This window comes from Tauraco erythrolophus, chromosome 12, assembly GCF_009769465.1.
Source record: "Tauraco erythrolophus isolate bTauEry1 chromosome 12, bTauEry1.pri, whole genome shotgun sequence".
NCBI lineage: Eukaryota > Metazoa > Chordata > Aves > Musophagiformes > Musophagidae > Tauraco > Tauraco erythrolophus.
In genome coordinates, this window is record NC_141476.1 from 22947156 (window position 1) to 22966884 (window position 19729).

At 43.3% G+C, this 19729-nt stretch overlaps 1 protein-coding gene across 1 annotated transcript in view; it reads right to left on the reverse strand.

Annotated features, from left to right (window-relative positions):
* Positions 1-300: 300 nt before the first annotated feature.
* Positions 301-19729, reverse strand: part of WNT7A (Wnt family member 7A) — a 36718-nt gene continuing 17289 nt past the window's right edge. The window contains exon 4 of the mRNA XM_086619356.1: positions 301-780. Within this exon, the coding sequence (XP_086475482.1) occupies positions 301-780 (480 nt within the window). The remainder of the gene's footprint in view (positions 781-19729) is intronic.

Genomic DNA, 19729 nt, shown 5'->3' on the forward strand with positions numbered 1-19729 from the left:
CACGAGGCAGTCAATACTTCTTGCTCTGGAGGTACAGATTAGCCGAGATGATCCTTTTCTCTCCGTTTTGTGTCTCAGGTGGCTCAGGGTGGGGTTTGTTTTCGTTTCTTGGCTGACTTTCATAAGAGTCTGAAGCGTGTATCCACATAAGCAATGAAACGTGAGAAGAAAAGAGAGGGCTCCACTCATCAGCGTTTCTTCTGGGAGAGCAGGTCTTTCCTACAGTCTTGTGTAGGTACGTTGAGTGCATGTGCAAACGTATCGGTGGCCAGGGACGCGTCAGCCGGCCCCGCCACGGACTCACTTACAGGTATAGACTTCTGTTCTTTCACTGCACGTGTTGCATTTGACATAGCAGCACCAATGAAATTTGCAGTTGCACTGCCACACTCTCGAGTACTGGTGCGTGTTGTAACCTCGACCGCAGCACATCAGGTCGCAGCCGTTGGACTGCTGGGCTGTCTTGTTGCACATCCTTCCCTGCGTTCCCACGCTGCCGGTGACAGGGTCCTCTTCACAATAGTTGGGAGATTTTTCTATGTACACTAAATCTGTATCCATGGGTTTGCGATAGGAAAGTGGCTTCTTTATTTTGAGGAAGGTCGGACGCTTGTTACGACTTGCTCTCACCGGTTCGACTTGAACGGCTTCGTTGTATTTGTCCTTAAGGATGTAGCCCAGCTCCCGGAATTTCGGCAGGGTCGTCCAGCATGTTTTCGTGGTACAGGATCCCGAGACCCCATGGCACTTGCACTCTAACTTCATGTTTTCTTCCAGAATCTGTATTTGGAAGAACAAAGAACGATGCATTAATACAAGCTAGAGTCTCTTCAAAAGCCACAGGGTTATTTGATGCATATGGAATGAGAGTCATGGCTGGGTTTGCTCTCCAGCACGAGCCACGTTCCCACCAGCGCTGTGGGCTTTTGCTTGCCCGGTGATGCTGTCATCCCAGGTAGCAAACGCTCACCAGTGCCAACGGAGTTCTGCCCGCAAAGCTCATTCCCTGTGTGCACTTGGAGTCAAGCACGGAAAATAACTTTGCCTAATTTCACAGCGCACGGACCAAAGGTAAAATGAGACCCTCCTTAACCACACCTTTTCTTCACTTTCATTTCACAGAATCACAGAATGTCAGGGATTGGAAGGGATGTCAAAGGACCATCCAGTCCAATCCCCCTGCTGGAGCAGGACCACCTAGATCAGATCACACAAGAACATGTCCAGGTGGGTTTTGAACATCTCCAGAGAAGGAGACTCCACAACCTCCCTGGCCAGCCTGTTCCAGTGTGCTGTTACCCTTACTTCAGATTTATCTGCTGTTGCAATTTTTGGCATATGGCAGTGAAGTTAGGAACTGGCAGAAAATCACACCTTGACATGAAATGCCACATGCAGACTGCTTTGAAAGTTCCACAATAGGTACTAAGGACTTGATTTTTGTAAACAGAGGTTCAAAAATAAACTGTGTTTCAGTTCTGGCACCTGAAAATGACATAAGCTGGTGCAAGATGTGAACAAGCAATAAACTCTATCAATGCTTATCGTCCTGTTGGTTTCACGTTAATCAACAGCAATGGTCACTTATTCATACAGGCATCATCTGTTCTAAAGGTTGCAAGCTAACACTCCAATTTGGAAATCTAACTATTATTTTGATATACCATAGTCTTAAGTTCTTTGCATTTTCTGGAGGGTTTGAAGTGCTTTGCCTCCTCTCCTGTGGATCATAGAGCACACAAAACACCCCAGCTAGTTTGCAAGAAAACTAGGTCTGTCTCAGAGCATAAAGGGTGAGAGTAAAGATGAGGAATTAGTTCCATGTTTTGCCATCAATTCTTGGTAAAATTATTCTACCTCCTTAATACCGTAAAAGCATCTCAAACACCTCAACATCATGGCTTGCTCTGCCCTGTCTCATCTTCTCTTCTTTGTAGGGGTCTCTCACGCTGATGCCCGAGTTGTCACTACTTTCCTTTTGAAGATAACAAGCTTCATCTTCCCTTCAACCTTCACATCCCTTGAAACTTTATCCTTGTATCTTCTCCCTCCTGCTGTTTGTTTACCAACCCAGTCTTTGCCAAAGAAGACTGGAGACCAGCTTAGTCCCCGCTGTCTGTCCTGAGCCCTATAGCTGACCTCACTGAGCAGCTACATCGGGTTAATGCTAGAAAACATACCTAATTCCAGCAGTTAATTTCCCACTGGCCTTTGCTTGAAAGAGAACAGAATAATTTTGATGATTACATTCTGCCTAACCTGGCAGATACCAGCAGCGGAAAGCCCGGCCAGAGGGATTATCTGGGTTCAGGGAGTGGCCACATAATTTTTCCCCTGAGAAACCCCAGCTGATCTGGGCAGCCTAGAAAGCTGGAGGGAGGTCAGTGATATGGAAATCTGAATTAACCCTTTGCTGTAACCCCCTCCTCCTTCAGTTCTGGATGTTTGGAAAACTTACCCTGCGGACACCGTCCCCGGCTGCTGCTGAGAGTGGCAGCCTGCACTGAAGGAGCCAAGTCCAGCTCGAAGCCTAGACATGTCTGTTGGGACTTCAGCTCTAAAATCTCAGAATAAACTGGGGGTGGCAAGGAGAAAGAGCCCATCTGAAATCTTGCAGGCAGCAGATCACAAGTAGTGCACTAACACTGGCGAAGGTAGCTCCGTCCTGTTCTTGGCAGCCTTAAAACAAGCCATTGAAAGACTGCACGTAGCAGCTTATTGTTCTCATACCTTTTGGTCTTGAGGCTGTTCCCATGTCACCTAGGCACAGTAATGCTATTGCCCAACCTTAGGAGCGTTTGTAGCCGCTGCTTTACTCATTGTTCTTCCTGTGCCCCTTTTCAATGAAGACAGGGATTTCAAAGGCATTAAAATGGCTTTATTTTGATTTCAGTCTGTGTGTGAAGTGTCAGCATGTGTGGTCTGAAGACAGGATTAAAACCCCTAGAAAGTATAGGTCCCAGATTTTGACAGATGTGAACTTAGCATATATTAGGTCACATTTTGCGCTACTGTTTTTAAATTAGATTTTCATGCAAACTATCCGATGCCTGCCCTAAAACTCAGATGTGAGAAACTTTTACATTCAGGGCTACGTCTTGACTCACAGTTCTGCTCAAGCTTTGGCTTAACGTTTTGCATTATCTTGTTATCTTGAGTTACTCTCTCAGCCACTGCATACTTCTTTTATTGCTCACTCATTCATAAGGTAGTACGCTTAGAAGATAGATGAGGAGACGGGAAAGGAGTTATAGCACAGAAACCGGAAAAATAACATAAATTCTTTTAGCTTCATTTGTACCTTTTTAAAAGCTCTCTGTTTTTTAATTTGAAACTAGCCAGGGATACATTTCTCAGTCCTAATTCAATCACTGCCCTTGTTCAAATGGCTGGCCCTATATCCTGGTACGATGTTCAAACTTGCAACGAAATATTTCTAACTGGTCTTCCATCAGGATCCGCCAAATCGAGTTGAAACATTTATACAAAACACATCATGGCTTAGTGTCATCTATCCAGGTAGGGCTTTTTTCCTGAAGTGTAGTTAAATAGCCTAAATTGCCTTTTGGTTTATTTCATTAACATGCCATTTACAGCCAGCAGTCTCTGAGAGAATGAGTAGTTCCCCTGGAAAGAGCTGAGCAAGCGGCTGGAGCGGTTCAGCAACCGGGCAGCCTCGTGTCAGGGGTTGTCTCCTGCTCTAGGTGACACGAGGCCAACTAGAACCAGCTTCTGGTTTTCTGGACTTGGCTAAGGCTGGGCACGAGTGGTTAGGATAAAAGGTCAGGTTTTGCCCGAACATGAGAAGTTTGAGCAATACTAGCTGTGCCCAAGTACTAGGGGTCCTTCTTAGATGACCGAAAATGCTTGGAACGGGATGGGAGGAGAAAGAGTTTTGTCTTTTAATACTGTGCCTCATTTATTGTTCTCATAATTTTTATAGATAGCACTTCCTAAGATTTCCTGGCCACCCCTCTCGTTTCTCGTCACTCTTGTCGGAGGTGCGTTTCCGATACGCTGCGCTAAAATTGCTCCCGCACATCTGCCTTACTTGAGTCCACTGTAGTCTGCAACCACACTTTCCCTTCCAGTTCTGCCCTTTCTAACCCAGCCTCTCCACCTTTCCCTCACAAACCCTTTTGTTGGTTCTGTTCTTGTACATATATCCTCCTCGCTGTCTTTCAATGCGGTGTTCTGCAAATTCAGCCAGAGAGGAATTGACTCTACAGCCTTTAGAAAATAGGCGGCGTGTAACTTGAACTGCCTATCCTCAGCAAAAGCAAAAGCCTGCCATGGTGATTTGATAGTTTTATTGTACTGTGATATCAGGTGCTTGGACTATTTGTTTTGCATTAAAATATGTGGACGGTGGTGTTTTAATACCATCACATTATTCTAGTGGCCTCTGATAAATCGGTGCCTTTATAAATTCAAGATGAGAGTTGAAAAGAGAAGGAAAAAAATAAAATAGGGAACTTTTTGGGTAGGGTCAGGAGTCCTCCGTCTTTCCCTTGGTTTCCATGAGCCAAAAGAAGCGTTCTACCCCTTAAAAACTTGGTCTGTGTTAAAACAGAAAGCATTCTTCACCTTTCAAGATCAGGATTTGTTTCTTTGAAGGTATTAGCCAGCGGCTCACACTTTTTACATTAGATTAAAACTTTATGTATATTATAGACTGACTTTTCCTAAAATGTTAAGAGCCTGAAGGGCACAAAATTTAAACCCTAGATCTTCTGTTTCTTACCGAATGACCATATCCAGCTCCGTCAGCCACGGAAAGTAAATCTGTATGCACCAGTGAATGCTCTGAACTGGATTAAATGCGAACAAAGAGCTGGAGTTCTTTTAGCTTTGTCCACTTTTTCTTTGAGCTCCTACAGTAAACTGTCAGTACTTGTTTTTCTCCCTCTCTCTCCCTTGCCATTAGCCTCTGGGAAATAGTTTGCGCGAAGAGAACTTGCGCTGGCTCTCTCTAGTGATGTTATCTTCAGGTTTAGTACCTTTGGGCACTGCCATAAGGAACTTAACATGTTTTTTCTTTGCCTTTAGTTTTGCAGAGAATGCGTAGGATGCGTCATGTGAGGGTGGCAAGCTGGAGCTCTGGAGAACCCTGCAGCCCAGGAGCTGCAGGGGCTGGTACCAGCACGGCGGTCCTGCAGCGGGCAGGGAGCCTGGGAGTGGTGCCCTGGCCGGGGGCTGGCTGAGCCAGCGGTCCTGGTTTCCAATGAAACCAGCAGAAAGTGCTGGCTGGTGGGACTTGGTGCTGGAGCGGCACTTGCTTACGAGTGCGGCCGCAGCCACGTGGGAGGTGTGTACCCCAGGTGGTGGGACGGTGCTGTGGGTGCTGTGGGTCTGGGCAAACAGAGAGGTTGTTATGTGGCTGGCATGCTCAGAAGTGCTGATCACCCCCGTGCAGTGGGTTTTCTGAGTTAAGTGTCTCTGTTACCCAAGTTGGGCAGTGGTCTGTACCTCCTTGGATTTCCAGCATCTGCAGCCTGCTGACTTCCCAAAGGCATCTGCCAGGGCAGTGGCAGAGCCCACATGCCCACTCACGCGGGGTCAGGTACTGCACAGCCCTGCATTTGGTCACCAGAACGCTAAAGCACTTGATGCCAACGCTGTCCTGAAGGACTCACGGCATGAAATACAGTGACCATCACACCTCTGGTGCATTTTCCTCCCCCAACAGGATTTCCCGTAGAAACCCAATCCTGCCTCGATAGCAGAGGGCCTGAGGCCGGGGACCCTTTACTGCACCATCAGAAATAACTCAGACTCCAGTCTACATGTGAAGCAGATGTAATCAGTGAGACAACAGACACTGATTCCTATCCCACTAAGGCCATAATCTTTCCTAATTTTGTCTGACATCGGATCATCTGGGTCAGGAAATACCTGTCTCCCACAAGTGCCTGCACACATGCCTTTACTATAGGTCAAAGAAAACACAACTATTGGCAAAACAAGAGGGAATTTTTCGCTCCAGAGAAGAAGACATCAGGGCTTGGAGAGTGGTCACGATGTTTCTGTGGACTGGAGATGCCAATGGACAGATGCAAACCTGCCCCTTTCAGCATGTGGCAGATAAGGATTTGTGATTTATGTTACTTTCAGAGGCAAGTGTAGCTATAAAACAAAGCTCTTCTAACTTCAGGAATTATATTTGAGATATGTTTTTTTCCTTTTGAGGAAGGATTGAGGAAAAATATTGTTTAAAGCTAATATAATAAAGCTATGTCATATTTAGTCTTTCTACAAATTAACTTATTTGAGAACTAACTGACATCTAGTACAACTGGCAGTGAGGTCTAGAGTGAGACTAGGCATTGAGAAGGGCAGTGTAGGTACGTGTAGGAGTGATTTGACAAGCAGTGAAAGGACTATGGCTAATTAAAATGAGTAGGAAATGACTCTGCCACTTGTTTTATTCAAGCGTGGCAGTGATCTCAAAAAGATGCTACTGTTTAAGTGGCCTGCGTTAACAGCAGAGCTCTGAAACTTGAGAAAAGTAGAAATAATACTTGGTGTTTTTCATTGGAAAACAAAAACGATCATGAGAGCGCGTAAAAGAAGAACCACTGTTGCTAAAGACAAACTCTATGAAATCTTTAAGAACTGTGAGAAACAGCAGAATAAAAAAGTACCCAAATGCAAGGGTAAAGTTAGCAAAGGCATATTTAAACAAAGATTATTTCCCATCAGAGGATGTTCACTAACTATACTAATAGAGCTGTTGTAAAACATGTTCTTTAGAAATAAAACATGTTTTGCATTGCTGTCCTATGGCAAACTAACTGTGGATGCCTTTGGAACCGATTGAGTCCCATATTAAGAGTGACTCGTTCCAGACAGTCTTTTGCATTTTGGTTGAACATATTATGAAGACCTTTCTAAGCACAGCCAAAAGATTTTTTTTCTCATGTTTTTGATTAGTAAATCTGTGCAAAAGAATAATATCTGAAGTCAGTATCAATCAAATACACTGAACGCTGGGAGCTGTGACTATCCCAGAAATACTACTACCCCTGGCAGGTTGAACCATTTTTCTCATTTCAAGAAATTTTTTGTTTCAAATAAAAAATGGCTGGGGAATCACCAGAGCATGTGACCTACATCAATCAGATCACCATCACACTTTCCCGAGAATAGACATCTAAGCAAAATCAGGCGACATGCTGGCCTGAGGACCAATTACAAAGACAGCCAAGAGAATGCTGACAAACGACATAATGCTAGAAACCTCACGGATGGGTGGTATTTCCCAGTTCCACCACCTACCATCAATAATAGCTATCCTATTTTAAAGAACAGAAACACTTCTTCCAGCTTCTGACTCACGATACTCTTAAAAATGAAGACTTAAGAAATTTTGCACTCTCATGTGTTTAACCTTTTTCACACTATTTCTGACTTTTCTCTATGCCACCACAAAGCAGGAGGTTCCTTACGTTTTTTCTATGCACGTTTAAGAGTTTCATAATAAGTTTTCTGTGATAATTATTTTTATATTTTCTGCCCTGGAATATTAGTTGCTTTGTACTTCAGCTTTATGAAAAGAGTTGACCATATGCAGCAATTATTTTCTAAATGCAGCTTCTATTTCCCCAATATATCAAATGAGTAAAGAAAAAAATAAATGGTTATCAGTTAGTCTTGCAGCGCGGTCACAGTACTCGCGCTGTCGTCAGCACACACAAGCTGAATGAGATGTTCTTCTCTTTCCCTGGGTAAGTTGTATTGTTTAAATTAGAGGACAGAAGACCTAATACCCTTCATTCAATGAGCAGCGCTGTGCAGAATAGGAAATGAACACAGAAGTCTGAGAGCAAGGCCAGTAAAAGCTGAGAGGAATGCAGCGAGAAATATTTTCTCCTACGTATTTTTCTTATGCTTCTGATAACCTTCATGACTTGCCATGCACTAGATCAATTTATCACCACTTCTGGGACCAAAAAACACAAGAGCAATAGAAAATAAACGCCACGGGATGCTTTCGTAATTGTTATTTTTGAAGAATAGTTAGACTTAGGATAAAAAGAACATTGCTGTTTTAAAAAAAAAAAAAGAGATTTAACGAGACAGATTCTTACACACCCTCAGATTAAATCCTAAGGCATGGCCCTTGCCTTTTTTCAAACTGTAGGAACTGCTATATGAAATAAAACAAGATGTCATAATACTTCAGCTTTCTGTCACTGAGGGCTGGAGCTGCTCCTAGGAGAAACTTCTGCCAAAAGCCTCCCTGTTTTGTAAGAGTAGCTATGAAAGTGAATTCCATGTGTGCGGCTCCGAGTCTGTATCTAGCTTGCTCATTCCTCAATATCTTTCTCTGACAGCTCTGCAAATCCAACCACGGTCCGTGAAAGTCAAATAAGGTTCTTAAGTTTTTATTTATCTTCATCAAGATACTGCTTGCAGAGATAGTGGGCATGATGTGGCAACACCTGATGTTAATAGCTCAGCAAAATCTGATACGGCTTTGAGAGGAATGATACACGCCGAAATCCACACTGCCACGTCAGACGGTCCCTCCCCAGAGCAGGTCTCATGCCAGGTATTCTCTTCTCCCTCACCCCCTCCCTTTTCCATCGGATCTGATAACAGCTGCAAGCTAGTCTGTGGGATTCCTTGCCTTTTTACGCCTCTCATGAACACATTCCAGTTTTCCCCAGTGAGAAAGTACCTGCACCCTCATCCCTCTCCCTCTGGTCATCAAAATGTAAATCGAAACCATTAATTCAGGAGCTGGAACTGTGAGCTTCAGGTTGAGTTTCACGTACTCTTAAGGGACGTGGTCGGTGACAAAGTTTTCTGTGTAATATCAAATACACAACCTCCTTACTCACCCTGCCTTCTGTTGGCAGAAGTCCTGCTTTAAAGTTTTTCTCAACTAGGAATCACCAAACTAATGCTTAGGGAAGTTTTATATCAGGAAATAGACTGCAAGTGGTGTGTTCCTCCCGTACGATCGGCAAACAGGCTGTGAGATGGGGGGTTCTCGGCGTGGAGCTTTTATATTTTGAGTTGCTAATGACAAAAGCTCAGTACTTGAAAGTTGGCTTGACAGTTTATTGAGGAGTTACTGCTCTGATGGCTTCTTGGTACCTCTGTCTGCAAGAACTGGTCAGACTTGCATTTTGGTTTTGTGGATTTTTCTGTTCAAAAGCAAGGCAAATATTTTAACAGAGGGAAAAATGGAAATAATTTGAAAACATAACTGTCAATGTGCTTGATAAACTACTTGTTTTTGAAAAATAACTCTTGGGAGACCCATTATCACCTAGATTAAACTGGATCAGTGCAGTGCCAAGTAAGTGTCATCATGTAGGAAGTTTAAACATCAGTCATAAAAAGGAACTTGGTAAAAAATAGCTCTGAAAAAACTCTGGTTTCTTTTAATGTGCTTTCAGCTACTGTTATTGGAATATAGCTGAATTGTCTTAAAGACATTCAACATGTTATTTTATATTCTATAGTTGTTTAAGTGAAAGTGTGATTTCCTAGCCTCTTACCAAAACGGGACTGCGAGATTAAGGGAAAATTTATCTCGGATCGTTATTTGCTGCTGTCCAAGCAAAGCTGACACTGTGGGTATGATGGATTTTAGCTTGTGAAATACTGAATAGTCTTGTTGTCTGGCCTACCTGGGCACTTTGTACAATGAAGCTAAAATAGACTGGAAAGGGGGATGGTGTTACAGGATTACAGACAGAGTTGTTGCTTATATTATCTAGTTTACCTTCCTATCACATAAGTTTTCTACAGTACGTATCTTCCTCTCCAAAAAGATACCAGATAGCACGTTCATGCCAGAAGTGAAGAAAAGATGATGATCGAGGAGTTTTGAAAACGAAGAAACAACATGGTGTTCACTGACACTAAGACAATTTACAAAGAAAATGAGACAGCAATTTTTCTGGATTTGGGCATGTTACCAACATAACATTTCTTCTTAGATCATATTTACCTCCCTTACATTCTGGTCACAAATTAAAAACCACTCCAAAAGACTGATACTTCTAAACCAGATCTCTCTAAAATAGTGATCTGTGCAGTATTTTGCCAGGTACTAAAAAGATGACCAATGTCCATTGTTAAAAATGCCATCTTCCCTAACCCCTACTTCAGCCTAGGAGCTCAGTCCTGCAGTCAATGTATGGATCAGAGTAATTAAGTCAATGGAATCTTAACTGAGTGGTGTCTGCTGACCTGACATCCTGTGTCCAGTGTGTCTGTTTGGGGACAATGATCTTCATCCATACTCTGTGCTTCTAAATGTCAATGCATCAAGCTGTCATTAAACTGTAGGATGGAGTTGGGTTTTTTTAAAAAAGAAAGTCATTGTGCTTATAGTTTATATTTTAGCATGCTATTTCTGAAGAAATTGGAAGTACTTCCAGGCAAAATGAACTAAAACTTATCTATGCTCTTCAGTTTGGGGATACAATAAGTTAAAGTCTTTGGGGTTATTCAGACAGGGATGTCACTGCTGCCCGTCACTTTGGGCTATGTCATGGAGCCTGAGTCATAATTCACGTTAAAAAATGAAGGGAAAACAGGAAATGACACAACTGGAATTCGTCCTCATCACAGCTAATGTACACAGGGAGAGGAACGGTGCAGGGTTGACTCATTCCCACCAAACTTTGTCTTCCGTGTAACTCTCCCTGCTCAAAGTGACACCCTCAAATGAAGCGGTGCCGGCATTGTGCTGGCATGAATTGGGAGCAACCAGGTAGAGCATTTTGACAAATGCTGTCAAGAGAAAAGTTTCCAAAGAGTGATAGAAACCGAAAGAATGGTCTACTTGTTCCAGACAACTCATCAGAAAACACCTCTTGTGCTAAGCTAATAAAGCCAGGTACTGGCAGGAGTACTAGTTGCAGAATAATATCACTTCATGCTGCTTCCAAACATTTTTAACCAATAGCCACACACAGTTAATTATAGGTTCATTTAGTTGCATACCAAACCATGAGAGTTAACCCTTAGGTACTCAGCAAATAATGCTGTGCAAGGCATGCTTCTCATGCTGAAAAGCTTATATAAATTTTAGTTCTTCAAGACAGCAGTTTTAGTAAGCAAAGGATGTCATTCCTTTCCATCAAGCTTTTCGGGTGATTTCAAGGTACTTCTACAATAATTTTTCAGTACTGCCTTTATAAAAACGCAGTATTTCTTAGCTTAACTTCTTCATTGACTCCTTTGATCCAGAAAGAAGCACCAGGTATCTTCACGTTTGATTGACAGAGAGACACCTTTAAGCTTCAATCCTAATATCTCACATACTTTTCACAACTTGGTAAATGACACCGTAGGTGTGCCCGCCGCCCGCTCTGCCCACCCACCGTTGGTTCAGCAGGGAAGAGCACCTGAGCTATCTCAAACTCACTTCCATGCCCTTCACTCACACTGTTTTGCAGAGATAACATGACCTAGACTGTGGCAGAGGCTTCAAGCCCATTGCCAAGGATGGTGGTGCCCTGGGTGGGGTATCACCCTGCACATCAAGTGACAGCTGCTCAGGAAAGTGGTAGCTATTCTCGTCATTTTAAGAGAGATTTCCCATGACTCCTCCAGCTAATCAGCATGCAATTATTTTAGTTAGAAGGCAGAAACTCGATCACAACAACGCATCGTGTTTCGTGAATGTATTTCCACACACTTTGTGTTTACAAGGCAAAATACTCACATTATCGTAAAGTAACGTGATTTTGGTGTTAATTGTAATATTCTTGTGAGAATAATTATTCCACAAAGATGACTTTCAACTTAAATTTTATACATAGGACTATGTTATAGGGCTATTTTATGCATAGGACCTTTCCCCCTCCAGTTGCAGTTGAGACAATAGATCCACACTTCCATGTTTTCAGATAGCTTCCACTTATCAGAGATAAGATCCTACCAGCAGAGCCTATCTCTGTAGCCTAGCAGCTGCCAAGATCAGCATGCCCGTATCCAGGCCAAGAATTTTAACAAGGATCTTCTGGCCTGTTGTCAATGAAAATTTCCTCCTATACAGAAGAAAGTGGAATTTCCTAATTTTATGCATAATGCCTAGCGCGCTCTAAGAAAACCTCTTTGGCTTTCTGTCTTGCTTACCTGGCTTATGAGATTTTCTCCTTTTCATTCTAACAGGAATTTTAAGCAATAGTTGAAGCTGTTGCCTCACAAGTGAGCAAGAAATTTGCCTTTAAGGTGCACCATATTGATGCATGTAATTCCCCTCGGGACAGCTCGCCCTCCAGACCAGACATTGCTGTTGGGTTTTGTTAACAGATCTGCCTGTTTGCTACTTATAGATGAGTTAAGTAGCAACATCCAACAATATCATTAATAGTTCCTCTTTATAAGCCCTGTATAAATGAGTCTCGATACCAAGATTGATGTTTTTAACAAAAGGTTAACCATTTGCTCTAGGTCTTTAGTTCAGAAGGTCATAAGATGCCTCTAACAATAGCTTCTAAGCACCAGTTTCACCAGTACATAAACTCATGAATAGAAGAAACCATACACGTCTGCAGCACATTTAATGTATTAATCAGATACTAATTTCATAAATCTCTCTTTAAGAGGAACCTTAATATAAAGTATAATTCTGTTAAATAGAATTACAAAAAAAAAAAAATCTTAATGCTAAGGTATTCCTTAGCATAATTATTTAAGTTTAGAATGTTCAGGAAAATATTTTAAGACTTTGTTTACACCTTTTAGCCTAAATTTGCACTAATTATAGGAAGGCAGAATTCTCAGGCTGATTTTTGGAGAAAACAAAGCCTGAGTGCTCACTTGGTGTGTGTCTCCCTTCTGCCTTCCCATCTTCTCATGTCCCATTGGTAACGGCGGCACCTTTTTAGTCATTTCAACCAAATATGACAAAGGGTAGACATTTTGAAGAAACTTCTGTGAAATAAAAGACCACAGGGAGGGTGCAGATCCTATAAATACTCCAGGTGGCAAGTGTGAACGGTAGCGATGTTACATCCTGGGCAATTCACAAAGAGTTTGTGAGTAAGACATAGTTTTGCAGGAGAGCAAAACTGTTTCCTGGAGCTTTTCTTTTTCAACCAAGGTCTTAATCCAAGCCTTTTGGACACATATACTTGGCTCCTTATTAAACCTCTTTATTTACACGCTCACTATTGTGCCATCTCCATAGTTAATTGTTTTATGACTGCAGGATTTATGTACCCAAAGATAACAGTATGTGCTATGACGATTAAAATCTCATATGGGAATAGCCCTGCAAGAGAATACGTGGTTGTGCTCATAATTGTGTGTGGTCTTATATTTAGTATAAGATCTAGAATGCTCGAGGCAAGGCTAGTTTCCTTAGTGTAGGCCTCCAGCTGGTGCTACCAAGAGAACCTATTGCTACAGCACTAACAATAGATGTTGGCTTAGATCTGATTTAGAGTCTGAATACTGAAGCTTTCCTTCTGTTTGTCCCAGGGGACCAAATGTAGCCCATTAGGTGCAGCTCACTTTTAAGCACCAGGAGGCTCAGGGTCATTTCAATAACCAGTCCTAATACAAATTAATACTAGTGCCTTTTGGCACTAATTGGGCATGCAGAGCCAAGCATCCTCTCTGCAATTACCTGAAACCCTTATCCTTTAATAGATCCATTCTACATTCTTCCAGTACCAAAACAGGCCTTGTTTGTGCCCTTGGACTAAAAGGTTGTTCTTCATTTAATCGATTTTTTGATTGTTTACTTCAAAATACCTGGAAATTCTTTCCATTAAAGCAAAGGCTGTTCCAGTTGTACAGCAAATGCTAGCAATTATGGCTTCTGGTGAGCGTTCAGGGCTTCATGACTTCAGAGTTTTCTGCCACCAAGTGTCTAATAAAGCATTTGAACCAAACCTTGGTTTAACTTTCATCTTTACCAAAGCCTCTGTTATGTATTGTTCCAAACGTCTCTCCTTAGCCCAGGTAACTGAGGTCAGGTTACTGACTCATCATTGCAAGGCTCTTGGAAGTGTTCCTGGAGCTACTTTCAGCTCAACACTCTAGAGGTTTAGGTTGCAACTGCAGAAGATTCCCATTTCTGTCCCCGTCGACACAGCATGGTAGCAGAGATGCGACCACACAAACCTTGAGTTAAGAATGGGGGTACCTTGTCAGAGATGCAATGAATGAGACTGCACAGTGCAAGATTTCCAGCGTAGTTCAGTGTCAACTTTATCTGTAGTGTAGACACTGTTGTGTATTAAAAATGTTCTTAGTGAACAGCCTGGCCTAACCATTAGTTTCCTGCTAACTTAACCAATACCTCTCCTCTGTTGTTTTTTGCTAGAATTGCTGAAATACAGAGATGGAATTGTCTAGTTTTAGGCAAGTAAACCAGTTTTAGATTTGGAAATCTAAATTTGAAGTTTAACGAATGTCATGTGGGGAATGCAGGAGAAGCAGAACTGTACTCGTCAGCTATTTCTGAAAATTTAGCAACAATTTAGGCCTAAATTTAGGCATGAAGCTCAAAAATTTTGGATCCTGATTTAATTTCTCTATAAAACATCAAGAAGCACAGGTTGATAGAAATAATACAAGGCAAAACAGCCGTGCTCATAGGTCAGAGTTACGGTGAAGAGGTGCTGTTTTCTCTTTCTTACAACTTTATTACATGATCAGCGTTAAGTTTAAGATACCCAAACATAGCACATATTTGCTTCGAAGTGCTTATGCTTTGTGATAGCTGCATTTGTTTCAAATCAGTTTGGTTAGAAATGAGGCCTTTTGTTCTGCAACATGAGAGAGACACTGAAGACTCCACCACGGGTCCCACGCAAAGGTGTGGACAACAGCGGGCCAACTGAATGATCGATACAACAACTACTTTCATCTGGGTGATGGTCCCCTCTGGGTGCTGAACGACAAACGGCTGCCCTGTGGGAAATGTTGCTAACTGTCCAAAGAGAAACACCAAATTAAATTATAAAATATCCAAAAACGTGTGACCCGGCCAGTGGCTTTGCTGAGCAAATTAATCATTATAGCAAGCGTCTGATGATTTCAGTTACAAAAGGTGCATGATATTAAACTTGGAATTTAAGACCCATGTTATTTATTAACAGACCCTGGCCCTCACTCTCAGCTATCTTTGTCAGCTGCATGACAGATTGTCAGCTCTAGTAATCCTATACATGAAATGCATGTTTTGCTCATAATGCCAGAATCCTCTAAAATTGCGACTGCAGGTAAGCGATAGCATTTATCATTCCTTAATCTTCAGCGTAAATCAGGAATTCAGTTTTCAACCACAAGATATAGGAGGGAGTGGAAAGCCAAAATACAAGTAGGACCATGTATCACAATTTCTGATTAGCTGAAAGTGGAGGACAAGTGGAATGAAAATTCCTTCTTGCGGATTACAGTTCTTGTGCAGTCCAATTCCCCCGCGTAATTTAGACCAACATTAATGCTCCCTTTATCTTTCCTCTGGGCTGTTGAGAAGATGCAGAGCTTGTCTGTCAAGTTTGGACTTGTTTTAAGACCATTATCTAAAAAAAGTAGGAAAGCCATAAAATACAACTTTGATCCTTTCAAATGCAAATAAAATACTGTAAGAGTGCACAGGATGTATATATTTTTTCACACCTAGGAAATTGCCCAGCAGAGTCTCCTTGTGCACTGCAAATCCTCAGTAGGGATGGGTTTTTGGAAGCATTTAGCCTTGTCCTGTGGTCCCATCAACCTCAGTGGGAGTTTTCCCATTTGGTGAATTGGACTTCCTCCAAATTCAGTGCTTGGCCTTTCTGGAAATCCTGCTGCCCCCCAGCAAACGTGTGATGATGAAGTTGCCAGGAAAGACTTGGTTGCATCTAACGCTCCTTTTCTAATTGCATTGAACTACAGCTGTGGTGCCAGGCCTTGAGGCTGGAGTGCTTGGAGAGAAGGGAGGTACTTTGAGCAAGAGGGCTGTGAAACACAGGAACTGCAGGGTGGGACAGGACTGGGTTTATCTCGGATAAAATGCTATAGCTGGACCCAGGTCTGCCGGTGGACACTCCTTCTCTTTGCCTGGACAGCCATGTCAGTTTGAGATTTGTCAGAAGTGTTTTTTACATATTCCATGTGGTCACAGTGAGGCACAAGTCACACAGAATCATAGCATCATTAAGGTTGGAAAGGACCTCTAAGATCATCAAGTCCAACCACCAACCCAATACCACCGTGCCCACTAAACCATGTCCTCAAGTGCTACATCTGTATGTTTTTTGAACACTTCCAGGCATGGTGACTCCACCACTTCCCTGAGCAACCTGTTCCAATGTTTGACCACTCTTTCAGTAAAGAAATTTTTCCTAATATCTAACTTAAACCTCCCCTGGTGCAACTTGAGGTCATTTCCTCTCATCCTATCTCTAGCTACCTGGGAGAAAAGACCAACAGCAACCTCCCTACAAACCTTCTCCTAAACCTTCTCCATCTGCCCAGTTTAATCTAGATAAAATATTGTACAGCTTAATTAAGCAAGCCAGCTACCAGGACATTCTATGTAGGCATATTTGATAAACCTAACACCAGATTTTGTAGATGTTACGTGGCAGTTTAGCAGTGGAGCTGCATTTTTGATTTAAGACTACTATTGCTTTATGAGCGGAAGTGCTGAGCGTTGCTTTGACTGAAGATTATTCTCGTGGTGTTTCCAGCATGGTTATCTCCATGACTGTCTGCTTTATTCAGTTATGCCACTGCTCTGCCCCACTCTCCACTGCCAGGCTCCGTGTTAACACATCTAGTAGCCTCATCTGTCAGAATTGCTACTGCTGCTATCAACGAGGGGCACCTACTTGCCAAAAGACTGAGCCCCGCATCTTCCTACGGGATGGATGCATAGGAGGCCTTTTCCTAGTCCCTTATCAGCCAGGCAGGAAATCTCAGAAAGGGCTCAGGCAGTTGCGTGTTGCAGGTGCAGCATTGGGCTCAGCGTTGTGCTGGTTGCTCTTAGGCACTCAACACGACTGTTGGCGATGGAGGTCCGAGTGAGGGAGTAGTAAGGGGAGCTGGATGTAAATGCACAAGCTCTTGAGCAAGCTGGCATCACAGCTAGTCCTCGGTATGCTTCTCTCTTCAGGATCCCTCACAGGAATTTGTAATTAGAAGCAGAAAGTTACTCCTAAAAAACCTTTTGCAACTTCAAGCCCCTCTAAATCCAGAATGTACCACAGCTGTGATCATTTCAGCAGTAATTAGTATCTACCAGTAAAGAGGAAAATCATTCATCAGCTTTGTATTTAAGGAGCATCCCTAACATTAAGAACCAGAAGCTTCTGAATACAAAAATCAGGAACATTTCTGTGCCCGTGCCAAAAAAAAAAAAAAGTGAAAAAAAAAACGTTGGAAAATGTTAAGAGCAATTGCAAGGGCACTGTTAAGTTCTGAACTCCAAGAAACATGTGGCTGTGCTGCTGATACTATAATATCACTTGATTGCTGGTGCCAGGAGTATCAGGGCAGCCTCACCCAGTTCTGCTCGAAGCTGGTCTCCTAGACTCTCTGGAGTCTGAGATAATTTTCAGCAGCTCCAGACACAGGCAAGTTTATCCTGGTGTGCGTGTGCCATTAGAGATGATCTTTCTGATGGAGCTGCGAGACAGCTGAGCACAGAAGTACGTGGGTTTGGTTACTATTAGCCAGTTGCGCTGTGTGTAGAGGTTGCCTAGGGCCAGATCACAGCTGGGGCATGCATGTGGGAAGGAATGGTGAATGGATCGAGAGCAGCCCTGAGGAGAAGGACTTGGGAGTACTGGTGGACGAGAAGCTCAATATGAGCCGGCAATGTGCTCTTGCGGCCCAGAAGGCCAACCGCATCCTGGGCTGCATCAAGAGGAGCGTGGCCAGCAGGTCAAGAGAGGTGATTCTCCCCCTCTACTCTGCCCTCGTGAGACCTCACCTGGAGTACTGCGTCCAGTTCTGGAGCCCCCAACATAAGATGGACATGGACCAGTTGGAGAGGGTCCAGAGGAGGGCCACGAAGATGATAAGAGGGCTGGAGCACCTTTCCTATGAGGACAGGCTGAAAGAGTTGGGGCTGTTCAGCCTGGAGAAGAGGAGGCTCCGGGGTGACCTTATAGCGGTCTTCCAGTACCTCAAGGGGGCCTACAAGAAAGATGGGGAGAGGCTGTTCAGGAGGGCCTGTTGTGATAGGACAAGGGGTAATGGTTTTAAAATAGAGGGAGGTAGATTCAGGTTGGATATTAGGAAAAAATTTTTTACCATGAGAGTTGTAGAACACTGGCACAGGTTGCCCAGAGAGGTGGTGGATGCTCCATCCCTGGAGACGTTCAAGGCCAGGTTGGACGAGGCCCTGAGCAACCTGATCTAGTTGGACGTATCCCTGTTCCTTGCAGGGGGGTTGGACTAGATGACCTTTGAAGGTCCCTTCCAGCCCTAACCATTCTATGATTCTATGATTCTATGAATCTTTTGGCCCCACTCTGGGTCCCGTGTCCTCCTGGCACACTGACCGTACCCTGCTAGCACTGCGCTTGCCAGGCAGTATCCATCCCTGGTCATCTTCTGGAAACAGAGCTCCTACCAGGAGCTGCCAGGGTCTCCCTGGAAGGTTGTAGCCTTCCTCGGGCAGGGCCACCCCAGCGGGGCTGCGAGCCCACGGGCTGCACTCCCTCTCCACTGCAGGCAGCTGAACCAAGCTGCGGGTGCAAGCAGGAATAGCACCATATTTTCACGTGCTTTAAGACTTAGCGCAGGCACAACTATTACATCTCCAGAATTTCATGCCTATATTCAGAAAAATTATAAATGTTAAATTGTTTGGCAGTCTCTTTTATCAGTCTTGCCTCTTTTTTAACAATGCACTACATGCTTAAAACCTTTCAAGTGGTTCTTCTGCAAGACCTTGTGTTCTGTGCTGCTTCTTGTCATCAGGCTAATAGCCAAGTTAAAGGTAACTTGAATGAAGTGGAAATAACTGCCTCCTCTAGAGGATAGTTAAATCCTTGCAGTGGCGTGGGGATTGCACACTATGCAAGAACTGGAAGAAGTTCAGGAAAGTTATATCATAGAATCATAGAATCATAGAATCATAGAATGGTTAGGGCTGGAAGGGACCTTCAAAGGTCATCTAGTCCAAACCCCCTGCAAGGAACAGGGATATCTCCAACTAGATCAGGTTGCTCAGGGCCTCGTCCAACCTGGCCTTGAACATCTCCAGGGATGGAGCATCCACCACCTCTCTGGGCAACCTGTTCCAGTGTTCTACAACTCTCAATCTCAATCAATATATGGTAGCAATCTCCTGATTTTGGAGATGCTAGCAAGGAAAAAGAGTGAGTGTCGTTAAGTGTAGGCTTTACAGAAGAGCCTGGGAGAACTCCTGAACTCCTCGCATTCCAAAAGCTTCAACATTATTAGAGCATTCTCCAAAGGCTAAAATACTAAACACTTCAGTCTATTATGATCATTGCATGATCCACTTCAGAAGCACCTTCTGGTTTCTCATAGCTTCTTCGCTTGATATTTGCAGCAACCCTGTTAGGCACGTGCTGCACTCCTCCTCCGCGCCGTAGAGCTGAAAGGGAAAACTGGAATGCTCGTGATTTAAAGGATGAAGACACGCTGCAAAGTTAGCACACCCAGGTATGCCTCCAAAGAGAAACGCCGAATAAAAATCCACCTTGATGTGCTCTTGAATTGCCAAAGCCTTCTAATGCAGCCTGTGCCCGTGATTTATAACAATGACTCATAATATTGCATT